Source organism: Ailuropoda melanoleuca, chromosome 13 (genome assembly GCF_002007445.2).
Source record: "Ailuropoda melanoleuca isolate Jingjing chromosome 13, ASM200744v2, whole genome shotgun sequence".
In the NCBI taxonomy this organism is placed as follows: Eukaryota; Metazoa; Chordata; class Mammalia; order Carnivora; family Ursidae; genus Ailuropoda; species Ailuropoda melanoleuca.
In genome coordinates this window covers 29,573,770-29,593,439 of record NC_048230.1, presented here as the reverse complement: position 1 = coordinate 29,593,439, position 19,670 = coordinate 29,573,770, and the positions used below count along the sequence as shown (strand labels likewise).

Here is a 19,670-nt window from a genome sequence, read left to right as displayed (position 1 = left end):
TTTCACTTATAGTGAAGGATTTGGCAGTTTCTTTTGCCTTCAACTGCAGTGTATGGTGTATCACAGGAAATTCGTTTACATATGTGTCATTAACAACAGGTAACAGAGGTTCTCTATTTGTGGGTAACTTCCTTTCTTAGGTCCAAAAAGTATTTTGTTATAGCTTCACAATAAAATTTGGAAAAATGCAATTGTGATCATTCCTCCAATGATGAAGTGTTTTCCTAACTAATAACAAATGTACACCTTGCCACTGTTTCCATGCTTTTCCTGTGTATACAACTTTCTGTTTAATTGTTAACCACAGTGCAAAATTTTGGAGACTTTTTTTTGGGGGGGAGATGTTTTTAAACAGCAATTAAACTCAACATATGTGGTACCGACAGTACACAACTTAAAGTTGTACCACAATGACGAGCTAAAACCAAGTTCACACATGCAGACACAATGACAAGTATGTGATAACTCTATTATGTGACCGACAACAATTACAAGATGTATCCTGATGCACATCTCAAAATGTCAAAGAATATATATATTTCTAAATGACAAAATAGGAGGCCGGTTCTGATTATGCCATGACAGTATCAGCTCTCTACAGCTTATTTTTCCTGAAGATTAGAATAAAAACTCTAAAGAAAACACAGAAAGTAACAACACTACTCTACACAAGGGAACAAAAACTTGCACAAGTGAGCCTTCTGTTTTTGGTTTTCTTTCTCTTTTCCTTAACGGCTTTGTCCTGAGGGTGGGGCCCCAGTCACAGAACAACATGGCACAGCAGGAAGCTAAAACTCTGATAAAAACTCCATCTCTCTGACCAGGGAAACCTGGAAAAGGGGACCCCCTCAGGTTGGAAAATATGGGGGAATTTCAGAGAGAAGAGAACAATGGAGAAAGGGACCCCCTAATTCTATATATGAATCTGCAAAAGTCTTGGGCTCACTTTTGAGTTGTGCCTACATGGGACAGATACAAAGTATCATAGCAAAAGCTTTGAGAACTTAATTAAGATTAAACCAGTTTGTTTTAAACTGAGGGCTTCAGAGGGGAGGGGGGGTGGGGGAATGGGATAGGCTGGTGATGGGTGATGGTAAGGAGGGCACGTATTGCATGGTGCACTGGGTGTTATACACAACTAATGAATCATCGAACTTTACATCAGAAACCAGGGATGTACTGTATGGTGAATAACATAGTATAATAAAAATATTATTAGGGAAAAAAATTTAAAAAAAATTAAAAAATAAATAAAATTGACTTAAAATTCCAAAAAAAAAAAAAAAAAGATTAAACCAGGGCCCAAGTGTCGGATTAACCCAAGTGGCACATGCAAGATAGATCCAAAGCAGTAAAACAAAGTTTGAAGAGTGAACTGAGATTAGAATCATCCAGAGAAGGGGAGATGGAATTTGTGCTCTGAATCTCAGTCAGTTGTTTCTCTACTAAAACAAAAACAGTGAATGTTCTTCAAAGAATTTTAACAGGACTCAGTGTCTACACAACATAACAGCTAACAATGACAAGGATATAATTCAGAATTATTTAAAATACAAAAAGCTAAGAAAATGAGATCAATTACCAAGTGAAAAGGTAATCAACACATGCCAACCCTGAGATGACTCAAATGTTAGAATTATAGGAAAAAAATGTTTAAATCAAACATTTTGGTCATAGAATCCCTTTTCTCATAAAAGCTCATTAAAGCTATTGGAAACTCCAAAGAGCATCTGATTATCTTGTATGCTAAGTCATAAAGCAATCTAAAGGACTGATATGCCAAGTATGTTCTCTGACCATAACAGAGTTAAATTAGAAATGAACAACCAGGGGTGCCTGGGTGGTTCAGTGAGTTAAGCTTCTGACCCTTGATAGCTTCTTTGGTAAATTATTTCAAATATTTAAGAAAAAATATCAACCCTACATAAATAATTTTAGAAAACAGAGGCAGGAAAAACATCAATTCATTCTATGAGGCCAATGCTACTTTGATACAACGCTAGACAAACACATCACAAGAAAAATAAATTACTGGGTGATGCCTTATAATGAAAATGGGAAGGAATGAGGTTTAGTAGGAAAATCAAGAGCTCAGACTTAAGTTACAGATTAGTTGAGCTCTCCAAGTGTAGATTGCAAACAGGTAACAGATAAACCAAAGAGAGAGCCAAGGAGAATTTTTTTTAATGTTTTTTTATTATATTATGTTAGTCACCATACAGTACATCCCTGGTTTCTGATGTAAAGTTCGATGATTCATTAGTTGCATATAACACCCAGTGCACCATGCGATACGTGTCCTCCTTACTACCCATCACCAGTCTATCCCATTNGATACGTGTCCTCCTTACTACCCATCACCAGTCTATCCCATTCCCCCCACCCGAAGCCCTCACTTGTTACTCAGCTATCAGAAAGAACGAGTTCTCAACATTTGCTGCAACATGGACAGCACTGGAGGAGATAATGCTAAGTGAAATAAGTCAAGCAGAGAAAGACAATTATCATATGATTTCTCTCATCTATGGAACATAAGAACTAGGAAGATCAGTAGGGGGAGAAAGGCATAAAGAAGGGGGGGGTAATCAGAAGGGGGAATGAAGCATGAGAGACTATGGACTATGAGAAACAAACCAAGGAGAATTTTAAATTAGGAATATATATTAGTGATTCATTATCATACATATAGAATTAAGAGCTAAGAAAGCAGATAAGATCACTTAGAGAACCCATTTGAGCCTTGAGGTATTTCAACATTTTGAAAGAAGATACAGAAAAGTAGAAGAGGGGAAGACTAGAGAGGGAGAAAAAAACCCAAGTAGTAATGATCAGATTTAAGTAGAAAGGATCATTCCGCCTATTATGTGAAGAGCGGATATGAAGTAACAAAATTGTAGGCAAAGAGAGAGTTATCTAGTGTCTAAGCAGAGATAAAAAGAAATAGAGGGGCTCCTGGGTGGCTCAGTCCTTAACCGTCTGCCTTCGGCTCAGGGCGTGATCCTGGCGTTCTGGGATCGAGCCCCACGTCAGGCTCCTGCTGGGAGCCTGCTTCTTCCTCTCCCACTCCCCCTGCTTGTGTTCCCTCTCTCCCCCTGCTTGTGTTCCCTCTCTCGCTGGCTGTCTCTCTCTCTGTCAAATAAATAAATAAATAAATAAAAATAGAAATAAGGGCAGTGATACAGAGCTAAGGAGTAGGAATGGATTTAAGAAATATTTAGTGGGGGGCGCCTGGGTGGCACAGCGGTTAAGCGTCTGCCTTCGGCTCAGGGCGTGATCCCGGCGTTATGGGATCGAGCCCCACATCAGGCTCCTCCGCTGTGAGCCTGCTTCTTCCTCTCCCACTCCCCCTGCTTGTGTTCCCTCTCTCGCTGGCTGTCTCTATCTCTGTCAAATAAATAAATAAAATCTTTAAAAAAAAAAAAAGAAATATTTAGTGGTTTAAATAGGCAACATAAAGTAATTAAGTGGATATATGTTTCTGGCAGGGTCAATGAGGTAAAAAAAAAAGATCAGTTTAAGAAGATGTAGAATATATAAGATTAAGAATATTATGTTTGAACAGCTGTTTGGGGTGACTAAATACAAATGTCTTACAAGATTTGGAATAAAATAGCTTGAGGACTGTGGAAAAGACTGGAAAGGATACAAAATTTGATGGTTCAGGGGCAGCTGGGTGGCTCAGTCAGCTAAGTGCCTGCCTTCAGCTCAGGTCATTATCCCAGGTCCTGGGACAGGGCCCTCATCAGGCTCCATGCTCAGCGGGGAGTCTGCTTCTCCTTCTCCCTTTACTCTTCCCCTCAAGTTGTGCTCTCTCTCTCTCAAATAGATAAATAAATAAAATCTTTAAAAAATTTGATGGTTCGAATAGTTGGTTAAAAGTGAGAATTCATAAAATTGCTGAGGGAAAGCATGTAAAATAAAAAAAGCAAATGTTTCAGGATTGGAGGAGCTAAGAAATGATGGGTTAGCAAGCATATGATCACTTTTAAACTTAATCCATAAAATTTTTATTCTACATTCTATTGCTCAGACAAACATCCTGGTTCCTCTGTTATCTACAAGAAAACATGGTGCTAACTTTAAATTAAAAAAAAATGAAGCAGTATTTCTTTTTACTTTAGGAATGGGTTCAACTATAAGATATTGACATTTCCTTTCAGCATCAAATAATCCTTATTTCAAAAATTCTCATATACACGTTCATAGGTAAAGCTCTGCAGAAAGATAGAGTAATAACTACAGCACTCACCATCAACTGGTAGGTGATCTGTTAGACTTTGAAGCTCCTTTCCTGTGAGCTCGATTCCCATGTTTTCTAGAACTGTATTGACTTTACTTCTTTCAACCTTTCCTCCTTAAAGGAGACAAACAGTGAGAAAAACCATTAAATATGAAAGCATATTAAATACTAGAAATATTACGGTGTCTGGGAGGCTCCGTCAGTTAAATGTCCGACTCTTGATTTCAGCTCAGGTCACGCTCTCAGGGTTGAGATCAAGCCCTGCCTCGGGCTCCAAACTAGGCATGGAGCCTGCTTAAGATTCTGTCTCTCATTCTCCCTCTGCCCCACTTCCCCACATGCCCTCTCACTCTAAAAATAAATAAAGAAAAATAAAGAAAAAAATGCTAGAAATGTATCAGTGCTCTGTTACTATTGTATTAAAAATGTTCTACTGTTAAAATGAAAAAACTAGGAGTGAGCAAAAATAGAATCCGGTTTTCAGTAGTACTATTAATATTGCTTTGAAACATGAGTACTAAATTTTATTTTAACATTGTGTTAAAGAACCTTAAGCTTTACCTTGATGAAACTACGGGCACGAAATAATTTACGAAGGGGTTTTGCCACTGAAGATAAAGACAACTCATTGAATTTATAGCAGAGAAGGACTTTGAAAAAGGTCTCAGGTGCCAGAAAACTTGTACTGGTTTCCACTGGAACTTGACAATTCCCTTAAGCCTGGTGAATCCATGCTGTGAACATAGTTTATGAACACAGATATTTTGGTGACTATGTTAAGACAGAAAACTATTTGTATTAGTGTCAAAGAATATATAATTATCTTCGAAACTACCCGGCATAGTATCAGAGAGGACCTTAGTTAAAAATTTTCTGAACCTGAAGCAGGAGCTGAGGCTAGAAGTGCATGGAAAGGAAAATGTATCATTAAAATTGTAAAACAGGAGGCCTAGAGACTGGAGAAAAGTAGCTAGATGGGGGAACAGAACTACAGGAGACTGACAATACAAGTTTCTGGCTATCATTGTCCCATTTCTAAGGTGACACTTGACTTAGTTGAGAAAGACACCAGGCAAGATGTTATCAAGTGGGCAGCATGGTTAAATCCACATTAAATGAAAACATAATCCTGCTGCCGCTCTTCCAAAGGGCCACTCTCCTTGTGGCAGGAGGCTCCTCTCAATAGGTATCAAGTGGCAGAGCTTCTAAGTCTTTCCTTCATTCTCTTTATGCTCTTCTCTTCTTTTGGATTAAGCACTGGGAAGACGGAAAGCAAAACAAAAACAAAAACAAAAGCAAACAAATTCTAGGCATAGCCCTTGCCTGCTTTTATTTTATTTAATTTATTTTTTTTTTACTGAATCTCACTAAAGACATTCCTTTCAGAGAACTATAATGAACATTTATGATTTTGATTCTATCAGGAAACAACGCCCAATCTTTTTGACAACAGAAACTATTTTTGTTTTCTTTGCTTGCTTAACTAATCTCCAGACTAGCTACCTATCATTCTTTTTATGTTTTGTTGTATCCACCTAGAAGTCAACTTATATTTTCAAGATTAAGTTTTGGAAAATATAAGAAAATGTGGGACTTAGCTACAAAGATTAAACAAATATTAAAATACAAATATGACATTTAAAATAATGAAACTACATTTAAAAATCAGTTCCTAGGGGCGCCTGGGTGGCACAGCGGTTAAGCGTCTGCCTTCGGCTCAGGGCGTGATCCCGGCGTAATGGGATCGAGCCCCACATCAGGCTCCTCCGCCAGAAGCCTGCTTCTTCCTCTCCCACTCACCCTGCTTGTGTTCCCTCTCTCACTGGCTGTCTCTATCTCTGTCAAATAAATAAATAAAATCTTTAAAAAAAAATCAGTTCCTAGTAGCGTGGCTTGGTTAAGACTCTAATGAAATCAATTAAACTGTTAACTCTCAAACTGCTCATTAACTCACCTTTGAAAGACTTCAGATTATTCAACAATCTATTTTGATAGATCTTCCCAGAAGCTGCAATGCAAAGCACACTCTATGTCAGATAAAATACTGTGTCAATGGTCAGAAAGATGCTACATATATTCCATAATTTCAGGAAGAGTTTTCATTTACTGAATAAATATGTACTTATTTCATCTTCCAGTTAAAAAAAATGGAGACTATGTGAGAACTTTCAGTGAGAATTATGCAATTCTAAACACCCGACAGAATGGTCAAAGGTACTCTACATTATTTCTTTCTTCTTTCATCTCCCATGTCCAATTCTTCTAAAAATCTCTCCCCAGATCACATTCCTGCATTTTCTTTCTTGTAGTTTTGTCATTAGCTAGAGGCCATGACATAAAAACATTTGGTTTGCCCCTGATGGCCTGGGTAAAATGAACAGAAGGGTATCCATATAACTTAAGACCTAATTTTTCTAATCACTTTAAATATATATATTTATTATTATTTTTGTTTATTTGTTTATTTATTTACTTACTTACATGTTTGCTTCAAGGGCTGTACTTGGAGCCCCAAAGAGCCAGCCAGGGGCACAGGCCATGGACTGGCCATATTGCTCTGGGAGATCTTTTTTTTTTTTAATGTTCAAAGGGCCAACATATAATACATCATTAGTTTTTGATGTAGTTAATTAGTTGCGTAAAACAACCAGTGTTCATCACCACACGTGCCCTCCTTAATACCCATCACCCTGCTACCTCATCCCCCCGCCCTCTCCCTTCTGTATCCCTCAGTTTGGTTCCCAGATTCCAAAGTCTCTCATGGTTTGTTTCCTTCTCTGATTTCTTCCCATTCAGTTTTCCCTCCCTTCCCCTGTGGTCCTCCATGCTATATTTTTAAAGTTAAAAGAGAACCTTTAAAAACCTCTCCCAGCGTACTATAAAGCTAAGTACTCCAGAAGGCAACTAAGGTATCTTTAGGGCTCACCATCAACTGCAAGCTTCTTCAGCAGCCTCTTTTGTTCTTTATCTGTTAGCTCAACACCCAAATTCCTCACAGAATGTGATACATGTTGCACATTCATCTTTTTTCCTTTGAAAATATGAAATGTGACCATTCAAGAATTTTACAGAATAATTATTTCAAATAATAATTTAATAATTTAATAATGTGAAACATTATTCCTAATTTGGGGAAGAAGTTCAAAGATATAATAAGATATAGACATCTATACAGAATTAAGAAGGATCAAATACCAAATTTACGTAAAGATACTGAAAAGAATCATTTCCTAATCCGACAAGCAGTCAAAGTAGAAGAGAATAAATTTTATCTGAATAATTATCTGGTTAATGAAGATATCAATATCAATTCAATTATACATTTTACTGGAGAATGTTATATACTTAAATTTTTTTTTCTGAAATGTTTTTTGTTTTCAATACTGACAATAAAAATGCTTTATCTTTTTGCTTGATATATTTTAACTTGGAAATCTATTAATAACATTGAAGTGAATAATATTGTTAGTGTAAAAACTCCAGAAAGTTCAGGAGTTGCAATAAGTTAGAGACTTTTAATTACTATATAAAAGGGCAGACTACATTAGGAGCAAATGTTTTATTAGAAAAGGTGGAAAGCTAAAATTTACAAGTCAGTACTAGAATGGTAGAAAATATTATTTAAAACTTTAATACGACATAAAGCCTGCTGATCTTGGTTTTATGTAAATTCCCACTGACCTGTAGAAGCTTTCAATCCATCAAACAACTTTCTCATTGCAACCTTCCCATACACTGTAAGAAGAAATGCAAATAATAAAGAGAAACAGACTGTGAGACGTAGAAATAATATGAGACGAAAATATTCCAGCAACATTGACGTACTAAGAATGTTCTCTACTTTTACCCTCTTCCTGAGAATGAGTGTAAAGAAGTGAAATATGAAAAATATAACAACTTCAACAATATAACTGTGATTTCATTCTTCTGAAGTCAACCTACAACAGTCAAGGGATAAGATCTGAAAGACACTTAAGACTTTGAAGACCTTTCTTATTTATATCAGACCCCTATAACAGGATTTCAAGTTGGTATATGCTATTCAAAAATGTTGACATTGAGGTTTTAGCAATGATTTTTCTCAGGTTTAGTGTTCTCATTCAGTATTCCCTGAGGGATTAATAAACCCAGACTGACTTAGTTCCTCCTTTTTGGATTAATCACTTTGAAGATAATTCCTTTATATCAGCAGTTGGGAGGCTGGTTATCATACTGAGAGACTAATAGATTTTTATTTTCAATTTAATATTTTTTTGAAATTTTTATTTGGGTTATTGTAGATTGTTAGAAAAAATAGAGAGCGATGCCTTGTGCATTTTTCCCCCAGCTTCCCCTAATGATAAGGTATACAAAACCGTAGTAAAATATCAAAAACAGGATGCTGGCTTTGATAGAATCCACCATTATTTAGATTTCCTTAGTTTTCCTTGTACTCATTTGTGTGTCTGTGTCTGCATTAAATTCTATACCATTTCGTTACCTGTGAAGTTTCATGTATGCACTGCCACAGTCAAGATCCTGACTGCACCACAAGGACCCTTTGCTAACCACACCCACCTCCCTCTGCCTCCACCACTCCCCTCTCCCAAAATCCTGGCCAGCACTTATCTACCCTCCATTTCTAAAATTTTATTATTTTTATTATTTCAAAATCTTATGTAAATGGAATCTTACAGTGTGTAACCTCTGAGCTTGGCTTTTTTGGCTCTGCATAATTATCTGGAAATTCGTCCAAGTTGTTGCATGAATCAAACAGTTACTTTATTTTTACTGATGAATAGTATTCCATGATATGCACCACAGTTTGTTAAGCCATCTACCTGTTGAAGGATACCTGGCTGATTCCAGTTTTTTGCCCTTATGTTCATGTACAGATTATTGTGCAAACATAAATTTTGATTTCTCTGGGATCAATGCCCAAAGGTGTAACTGCTGGTCCTATGGTGGCTTTATGTTCAGCTTTTTAAAAACCTGGAACATTTTTCTCTAGTGATTATATCACTTTATGTTCCCACCAGCAAGGGTGAGTGACCCAGATTCTCTAGCATCCTTATCAACATTTGGTGGTGTCACCATTTTTAATTTTAGCTATTCGGATAGGTATGCAGTGATACCTCATTGTAGTTTTAAATTGCATTTTCTTGATGCCTAATGATGTCAAGCATCTTTCCATAACCGGTAGATCCTGTATAGGGAAATATATTTTCACATATTTTCCACATTTTCTAATTGGACTGTTGTATTTTATGTTGCCGAGTTCTGAGGGTTCTTTGAATATCAGAGCTACTACTCCTTTGTCAGATGTGTATTTGCAAATATTTCTCCCAAATTGTGGGTTGACTTTCACCATCTCCACACTGCTTTCACAGAGCAGAAGCTTTTCATTTTGGTGAGGTTTAACTTATCCGTTTTTCCTCTTATGATTCATGCTTTTCAAGTAATATGTTTTTAAATTAATTTATTTTTACTAGGTAACATAAGCATAAATTACATAGCTCAAATATACCAATGGGTATATAGTGAAAAATAAATCTCCCTCATAAACATATCTTCTATCAGAGTTCTCTTCCCTCTAAGGAACAAACACTGACATTTTAATCTGTTTTAGAGATATTCTATGCATATATTTGTATACAAATATAAAGTTGGCTGCTTCCTTTGATGGCTCTATATATTTCACTGAATAGATGTTCTGTAATTATGGAATCAATTTTAAAATGTGTTAAAAAGATATATATTGCTTTTCCCTTTATTTTAGGGTATCTTGTTTTAAGAGAACGTATATTGTTTGTTCAAATATTCTCTGCCCCTCTCTATCAAAGCTGTCCTTGTGGGAGGATCATACTTCTGTTCCTAATGATATCACATAAGGTGCTTTGCCTAATGAAATGTTTGTGTCTCTTCTGAACAGAAACTTCCAGAGCTACCACATGGTGCCATCATGTCTCTTTTCCTTGTCACAAAGATGACATCACCCAGACTGGACTGCTCCCTCAGCTTGTGCCCCATAATGGAGAGCAGAGGTACAGCCAACCTATGGGCAGCAACCTATGTCAATTTTGAGTGACATCAGAATGAGATAGACTGGTGATGGGTAGTAAGGAGGGCATGTATTGCATGGTGCACTGGGTGTTATACGCAACTAATGAATCATCGAACTTTACATCAGAAACCAGGGATGTACTGTACGGTGACTAACATAATATAATTTAAAAAATTAAAAAAATTTTTGAGTGACATCAAAAAATCCTGTTGCCATAAGCCACAGAGATGTGGGGGGTTTTTTGTTACTACCCACCATGGCTAACTGATACAGAAACTAGAAACACAAGTGTGGTGCTGTCTTAGCAACAATAGAAACAATAGCAAAAACACTGAAAATATGTGGCATTGGCTCTGAGCTGGGAGTGGCTGGTGGGGAAATTGTCCCTGGAGGCTGGAATGAACTCCTGCCTTGTAATGGTGTTGGTGAGTCTATCAACTTCAACCACTGAGAGGTCAGATAATGTACTGAATATGCTTGTGCTTTAAAAGAAAAGGTGAGGAAATACAGTGTTCCTGGAGTATCTGGTTGATACTGGCTGCCATGGAGAAGTTACTAGAAAAAAGAAATTATCTCAGGAAACAACTGACTGGCTGGAAAGAAAAGATATCCAGAAATTCTGGGTCCTGCATGGTAAACAAGAGTGAACTATTTCTCATCTTTGACAAATAGAAGGTAACTCCGAGGATTTCTTTTAGTGACCAAGGGCATTTAAAAATAAGTCTTCTGGGGCGCCTGGGTAGTGCAGTTGTTAAGCGGCTGCCTTCGGCTCAGGGTGTGATCCCGGCGATCTTGGATCGAGCCCCACATCAGGCTCCTCCGCTGTGAGCCTGCTTCTTCCTCTCCCACTCCCCCTGCTTGTGCTCCTTCTCTCTCTCGCTGGCTGTCTCTGTCTCTTTTGAATAAATAAATAAAATCTTTTAAAAAAATAAGTCTTCTGGCAAAGAAAAAATGAAAAGTGAGGTCATTATTCCTTTTGTTAGACTCTCTGATTTGATTAATGCGGTGGCTAGTAAATCCTCTAAGTTTGAAAAAACAATTCAGGAATAAGCAACTTAGGTTGTGCTTTTCTCCAAGGAAGTCTAATAAAACTCAAGGGATCTATAATTAAGTCTAATGAGAAACATGTCTCAAAAAGAATTGTAGATGTAACTGCTGCCACAAAAAGCCGGTCATAGTCAATCAGATAAAAAGTCCACTCTATTTTAGTATAAAGCCTAAACTAAGACATACTCTGCTCGTGACTTAAAATCTGTCTCCTGCTCTCAACAAACAGTAAGTAGGCTAAGAAAGTTGCCTAAGCCCACGAGAAGGGGCTATTCTTCAGTGCCTTCTTCAGATGTGGGAAGACAAATAATGAAAAAAGTAGGATTTCCTCAATGCCATAGCCAGGATCCATAAAGAACAATGGGCTGGGAATCTAATCACCATGGGAGGATTTTCCCAAAGAACTTAAAAATATTTTTTTTACATGCTCACCATCAGTAGGCAGGTTGCATTTGAGATCCTTAATTTCGTCTTCCGTGAGTTTCCATCCCATGGTTTTCAAAACCGAATCGAGTTTATTGACATTAACAATCCCTCCTTGGAAATGAAAAATGGTCAAGAAAGAACAAAATGAAAGAAAAATACAGTGTATATATTTCAACAACTCAGGGCCCCATAGGACTGAAGTATAGGTGGAAATGTAAAGAGTGTTTTCTGTCAGAAATATTTTCCTTTTGCTGGCAAGGGATATTTTCCTAAAATTTTGGTTTGGGGGACTTTACTTCTTAGAAATCTCCCTCTGTGGAAAGAAAATCTGAAATCTTAAACTCATTGTCCAGAATGAATTCTGTTGTAGTCAGTTAGCATGCTATATAGTTTTTTTTTTTTGTTTGTTTGTTTAAAGATTTTATTTATTTGACAGAGAGATAGCCAGCGAGAGAGGGAACACACCAGGGGAGTGGGAGAGGAAGAAGCAGGCTCCCAGCAGAGGAGCCCGATGTGGGACTCGATCCCAGAACGCCGGGATCACACCCTGAGCCGAAGGCAGCCGCTTAACAACTGCACTACCCAGGCGCCCCAGCATGCTATATAGTTTCTGAACTGAAATTACTGAAATGGACTTGAATGAAAGAAATGGAAAACACAGTCTCATCTTCTCACTCATAAGTGGGCTCATTTTTGTTTACTTTATTAGTTGTCTCAACTCCTCACCAAATTCCCCAAATATTTTCCCTTTAATTTCACTGTTCTAACAAAAATTTTAGTTCCTTTCCTGCAAAATATTATTTAAAAGTCCAATGTGGAGATAATTTGCTCACAGACAGGTCTGTATCAGAAATTCAAACTGGATATCTAGGAAATAGTATGTATGTGCCTCCTAGATTCATCTGGCTTTTGACTACACTTCTCACTTACCATTAAGAGACTTCAAACCATCCAGCAACCTATTCTTGTAGACTGTCCCATTAGCTACAGGAAACATAAATCAGATCATACACAAGTAAGTGATGTGGAGATTCACCAAGGCAGCAAGTCATAAGTTAATGTAAGGAGGATTTGTACTTTTCTCTAGAAAATTTCCAAATTACTTTGAATTTTTAAAAAGTGAAATGGCCACCAATGTATCCACTCTATTCAATTGTTGGCACCTAAGCATGTTAATGCTGGCAATCTACAATGCTTTCATGCGTTTTTTTAAAATATTTTATTTATTTATTTGACAGAGAGAGAGAGACAGCCAGTGAGAGAGGGTACACAAGCAGGGGGAGTGGGAGAGGAAGAAGCAGGCTCCCAGCAGAGGAGCCTGATGTGGGGCTCGATCCCAGGACTCCGGGATCACACCCTGAGCTGAAGGCAGACGCTTAACGACTGCGCTACCCAGGTGCCCCATGCTTTCATGCTTTTGAAAAAAAAATTCCTTTGCTGCTTTTTCATCTATTTAGGATCCGGTAGACCTTTCAGAGTCCCCTGTCTATGGAATCATGGCTACAAAACATAATATAATAAAAAAAATTTTAAAAAAAGATTATTTCTTAACCTTGACAGCAGGTTGTGAATAAAGCAGCAGCTGATTTCCAACTAAAACTCTGTAATGGATAGAATTCCTTCTTAAAAATCTTCTCTTAAAATGTGTTTATTATGAAAACTTTCAACCATATACAAAAGTAGAATAGAAACAATGGATCCTCCTACGTACTCTGCTCAGTTACCGATGTTCTACCATGTGAGAGAATCCTTTTAAGGTGAAACTGGATCATTTTCTTGAAAAATTAATTGGACTATAGACATAAATTTACTTAAATGTATAAAGTGAACCATAATATAATGGCTATACTTTTCCAGTCTAGTCTTTGGTTTCGTTTTTGTGTAAATGCCTCTCTACTTCTCCCTTCTCAGTTTACGGTCCAGCCACGAGCCCCCAGATAACTCACATTAACAATCTAGAATCTAGAATATAGCTTTACATTATCTATCAATATATGTATAGATACATAGTTACATTAGTGAAATCATTTATTCCAAGTAATTGTTGAAAGTAGTTTTTCTATGCTATCATATTAGAAAGTTTATAGATGTTCTCACAAAATAAGAAATGTATGCTTCCCTCAAGACCACAGTAACATTTTAAATGCTTACCATTAACTGGCAGATTTTTTACTAGCTCTCCACATTCCTTATCTGTGACACTCACTCCTATGTTTTCCAGGACATTTCCCACATCACTGACATCAACCTCTCCTCCTTCAACATAACAAAATGGGCACAGATTAGTATAGAGAAGGGTCTAACACCTCCAAAAACATGTTGATGTCTTTTCAGCTTCAGCTACCATAGCTGAATGAGCAAACACACACACACACACGAATATGCTAACTGTTCACCACTGCCTTTAATTGGGGTAGGAATAGAATTTCTTCCTTACTCTTACTAAAGTAATAGACATACTGATGCAGTTTATATAATGCAAATTAGGACACTGTAGGCATAAGATCCATTTATTTTGTAAGGATATTATTTCTCCCCTAATTTCTTAATGATAAGAGAACTTTATCTTTGTGAAAATTTGCTCTATCATTTGCTGTGCTAATTTAAATTTGGCAGTCAAAATCAAGAATAGTGACTACTCTTGGCAAATATTCCAGAACAAAGAAATTTGCTACTAGAACTGTGCACTGAAAAATTAGTACTAAAGGGTAGATATTCTAAAGTGTAATTCTGGGCAACTGAATGTAGGTATTCATCAATATACAAGAAAAATGGGTAGAATAAAGAAGGAAATGGAGAAATGATGGGTCTACATAAAAATATAAATCAGTATAAAGAATTAAGACATTAGATTTATAGAAAATTCTAACTAACCTGTAATAGTTTTCACTGCTTCCACCAATTTTTTGAGACCAATCTTCCCATTAGCTGTAAGAAATATCATAATTAGGATGTGGCAATGTTATAAGAAGATAAAGGAGCTAAATTAAGAAATAGATGCCTGAGCCAGGGTGTCAAGCCCCAGCCATGCTCTAGTTTGCCATCGGATATCAATTAGGAAACACAACTTCAAAGATAAAATCATGAAGATACTCTCAATGACAGCCAAAACAGAGCATTAAACCCCAAGCATGGCACTCTTTTTGGCTTAGGGCTCTGTCCTGCTAACTGCACTGGTCACACACTGTCATTCCCAAAGCAAGATAAAAAGAAGGCCCGTAGTGCCTCAAACTTATGAAGCAAAAGACTCAAGAGGAGGGCTAACTGCATAATCCATAATCCCCGTTCCTTAGGTCTTCATCAAGTTTCTGAATGATGTTTTAAAATATAATGAGAAGATAATGCATCACAATATAGTAAATAGTGATTAGGACTCAAAGAGCATGAAGTTGAGATGGGAGGTGACAGAGAAGCTGAGTGTGTGCAAGAGGAGGAAAGAAGCCTAAGATTACACCAGAATAATCTGGATATGAGCCAGTTTCCCCACTGTGAAATTTAAGGCTTGTCTAAGTTGTGGCTGGTGCCAGGCTCCTCTAAGAATGAACAAGTCTCAGCTGGGGACAAAGCAAACCTATCTGCTGCAATCTGATTTTGCATGTCATCCTGGAAATATATATTCTTACTTCAGTGGAGATGACTGGGAAACAGTCCTCCTTTATTGATTTATTTTGATTGGATTTCGTTTGACTTTATCTTCTTTAGTTGTAGACACATGAGGCTTTTTAGGAAAGTGCTACTTGGCCTCAAATCATATGGTGCACATATATTTTAGGCAATTGTTAATGAAAACAAAACAAAGAAACAGCTAACTATCTACCAAAACTCTTATTTCCTCTCATAGTATAGAATTATAGAGGGAAGTAGATGCCCAGCCAGACAGTATGTTCCTACCACTGCCCAATCCACCTCCCCTTTGCATTTAGATGGAGCCATGTGACTAGTTCCCAGCAAAAGAATGCTTATGGAAATGATGCATGCCACAGCTCTCTCCTTCGTGCTCTCTTTTCCATTCCATTAATTAGATAAAAACAATGAAAAGGCCTTAAGAAGGAATCCAAGAGGCAAGGAACCTGTGTCACTGAATGGAGAAGAGCCACTCCCCATTAACCAAGAATGCTCTCACCTTGGACTTTCATGGAGAAGAGAACTAAACTTCTATTGTGTTTAACCATGACATGTTTTCAGGGTTGTTTTTAAATAAAAGTTTAGTTTACCCTAAATAACCCATGCTCTGTTCTTAAATTAGGACTGGTTTATCCCTATCTTTGCAAAATGCTTCTATGTCCTTTTGGTATACCCAATATCACTAATTCATGTGCATTTTCTGACACCAGCCCATAAATGTAAACTCCTCTCTAAGGGTCATCAGTATTTACAGTCCTCACCATCAGGTGTCAAATATTCTGTCAGACCTTCACGTTCCTTTTCTGTGAGTTCAATTCCTAGGTTTTCCAGAACATTGTCTAGGTTATTGACTTTAACCATTCCTCCTTAAGAAACAAACAGGAAAGAATCATGAAGAACAATTATTACATGATTTCAAAAGATTAAGGTACATACATAAATTTTTTTTATCTCACATGTATTTAGTTTAATAGAAAACAAAGACAAATGTACAACTTATTTCTATTACTGAACAGGCATATAAGGTTAGCTCAGCACATCACCTATAATGAGATCAAGAACAACTTAGATAAAAATATTCTGATGCTGGGGGTGCTTGGCTGGCTCAGTCAGTAGACTACGTGACTCTTGATCTCAGTGTCATCAGTTCAAGACCCACGTTGGGTATTGAGCTTAGTTAAACATTATTTTGAGGTTGATGCATTAGTGGGTGGTGGGTTTTATTATGTGTTTAGAGGTATTATTTGCAATAGTAAGTAATACTCATCTGTTAAAAGAGGGACCAAAAGAATACCAATGGTAAGATCATCCCCATGGGGAATACAAAGAGAATACTGTGCATGTCTATCCCCAAAACAAAGTCAAGGCATCAGCTGAGAGTGATAGTTCAAGTTTCAGATCATCAATGTTCTGTGCTTGCAATACACAGAAAGTGTATTAAAGATTAAAAGATTATACAAGTGGATTCATTTGTTCTCACAAGGAAGAGTGTCATGGACAACACATTCACCACAAAATTCTGCAAGGAATGTTGCTGACTGTCATTACAAGGATCTGGGCTGGCAGACCAACCACCTGAAGGAGTTTTCTCATCAAATAGGAAGCAGCAAACCTGTAAGCTTTCTTCTTTCCCTTCCTTCTTCCCCTTCCTATCTTTTTCTTGGGACTGACAGGAAGAGGAAGTAAAAAAGTATCGTGGCCACAATACCATGCTTCTTTTCTACATTTCTTGCTGCTGCTGTTGTTTCTAACTGGTCTTTGGGTAAGAACGTTTTATAGAAAATAACTTGATTCGTGCAATGAAATGATATTAAAGAGCACTCCAAAATTCTTTCTGTTGTTGTTGGGCAAATCCCCAGAAAAACTGCCTATGATGCTCTCTATATTATTTGCTGTATAAATTAGATTTCACATCCATTCAAGAGAGAATGGATTCCTTGCAATGCTATAACATGGGTGATTATGTAAAAGTACTGTGTGGTGGATGTAATGAAATACAAAATCTAAACATAGTAATGTAGACATGCTTCAAAACCTGCTGGTAAAGATGTCTGTGTTGATATTTAGCAGACCTTCCTGCTAATCATGGTTCTTAAATACCTTTTATAGACTTCACACCGTCCAACAATCTGTTCTGATACACCTTTCCAGTAGCTATTAGAAAATAGAAAAAGCACAGTTTATATCCGAAGGAAAAGGACATGGACAGACACAGAGTTATTGGCAACCGGGTAATTTCAGTAGGAAAGGTTTTTACTCTTTCCCTGAGAAATCTCTTCCATCTTTCCATCAAATAAAAATTATTTTGGGAAAAAGAACATGGTCTTGGTGACAAAAATGTAGACAGTGTTCAGCGACCAAGAAGAATGATGGGAACTCTACTGTGTAGAAATAAAACATCAGTACTTCTCTGTGTCCCTGTTCCTTCCCCCCCCCCAGTCTCTCACACTCCCCTCAGTTTCCTTCTTTTCCCTTCCTATCCTTTAGGCCTCTCAGGAGTGGGAGCTGGTAGCATTATGACAATCTGCATCAGCTTTGATGGCAAAATTCTCAGTGGAAGAGTTTGGTGACTCCTAGATTGAATCTGTATGTCAGTGAACTCACCTTTTTAAAAATCCTTTTCAAGAGACAACATTCTAGAACTGTCTACAATGACCCCAGAAAGGCTACCCTGGCACTTAGATGGCTCACCGTCATATTATTTATGGCTGCTTTTACAGTACAGTGGTGGAACTGAGTAGTTGTGACAGGGATCATATGTCCTACAGGACCCAAAATATTTTCGATTGTTTTATTAGCTTGTTTTACAGAAAAGTTTGCTGACTCATAGCCTAGAGTTTAATTTTAGAGTGATCTTACATTCTGGTTTTCTCTAGACAGTTATGGCTTACCACTGAGGTAGGATAATTTTAACTAATTACTTTTAACACCCTCTTTTACTCTGAGTAGTCCTTGTTTACATGATAAATTATGTGCAATTTTAACCTTAGATTATTTACACTATATACTTCAGTGCAATGCCTTGATAGAAAATTCTTTATTCTCTGGGATTTATTCCAAACAATATTTCAATATGGATAATCTGAGTATCATGAAGAAACATTTGCTGCAATTATAGCCTCAAAGTATACCAGGCAAGCTAGCCCAAAGTTCACAGAACAGAAAGGCTCAAGGACCCAGTTAAAATGTTTGAATCACACAGTTTACTAAATCATTTTAAACACACAGCAATTAGTAAGGGGGAATACAGAATAAATTAACAAATTTAGGGTATGGTGAATGGAAGGACCACACTACCTGAATCTAAGGTACACAAGGTGCATAGTAAGTTTTGTGTCTCTCTCTGTTCAGTAGCATTAGTTTTCTCTGCCAATGATGTGGTGACGACAACCAGGGTTGAGGTTCAAGCAGATGGGCCAACAGATGGAAAGTGCTTTAGCCGATGATACAGGCTTGCTCGTTCAGAAAGACACAGGGACAAGTACCTCTAGCTAATAGTTGTAGCTTGCCATTAAGGCTATTGAAGAGCCATAGGTTTTGTGTTCCTTGAACAGAAGACACATAAGACCTGGGGCGCCTGGGTGGCACAGCGGTTAAGCGTCTGCCTTCACGCTCAGGGCGTGATCCCGGCGTTCTGGGATCGAGCCCCACATCAGGCTCCTCTGCTATGAGCCTGCTTCTTCCTCTCCCACTCCCCCTGCTTGTGTTCCCTCTCTCACTGGCTGTCTCTATCTCTATCGAATAAATAAATAAAAAAAAAAATCTTTAAAAAAAAAAAAAAAAAAAGAAGACACATAAGACCTAAATGGGTGTCACCAATGAGTTGCCAAATTAAAGTCATTTGAATAATGGGTCTCATGAATATTTACAATATATTGAATATTTAGGACTTCTTTTAGTGTCTTGAGCAATTTTAGAGTATCATAAATATTTAGAGCTTCTTATATATTTAGTCTAACGCATATATATATAGTGAACAGTTTCTTCATGTTTATTTAAAGCCTCATGAACATTAGATATTGCTCAGTCCTTCCATTCCCTTCTAACTTATATATCCTTTACTTAAAAAATACTTATCCATACTGCACACATCTTAAAAGATTTAGCCCGTTTTATACATTACAGACTTGAACTAATGTACTTACTTAACTTCTGTAATAGAATTAAATGTTCTCAAAAGCAAATACACATTACACTGGATTAACATATTAAGTAGTGATGCAAAAGAATGAAACTTGACCACTCGCTCACACCATACACAAAAATAAACTCCAAATGGATGAAAGACCC

At 37.2% G+C, this 19,670-nt stretch overlaps 1 protein-coding gene across 1 annotated transcript in view; it reads right to left on the bottom strand.

Moving 5' to 3' along the window:
- EFCAB3 (EF-hand calcium binding domain 3) overlaps positions 1-19,670 on the bottom strand; it is a 337,832-nt gene that overhangs the window by 203,105 nt on the left and 115,057 nt on the right. Inside the window, exons 41-50 of the mRNA XM_034640938.1 lie at positions 17,481-17,534; positions 16,142-16,246; positions 14,631-14,684; positions 13,908-14,012; positions 12,687-12,740; positions 11,763-11,867; positions 7,922-7,975; positions 7,167-7,271; positions 6,195-6,248; positions 4,250-4,354 (exon numbers count right to left, since the gene is read on the bottom strand). Of these exons, the coding sequence (XP_034496829.1) occupies positions 4,250-4,354; positions 6,195-6,248; positions 7,167-7,271; positions 7,922-7,975; positions 11,763-11,867; positions 12,687-12,740; positions 13,908-14,012; positions 14,631-14,684; positions 16,142-16,246; positions 17,481-17,534 (795 nt within the window). The remainder of the gene's footprint in view (positions 1-4,249; positions 4,355-6,194; positions 6,249-7,166; positions 7,272-7,921; positions 7,976-11,762; positions 11,868-12,686; positions 12,741-13,907; positions 14,013-14,630; positions 14,685-16,141; positions 16,247-17,480; positions 17,535-19,670) is intronic.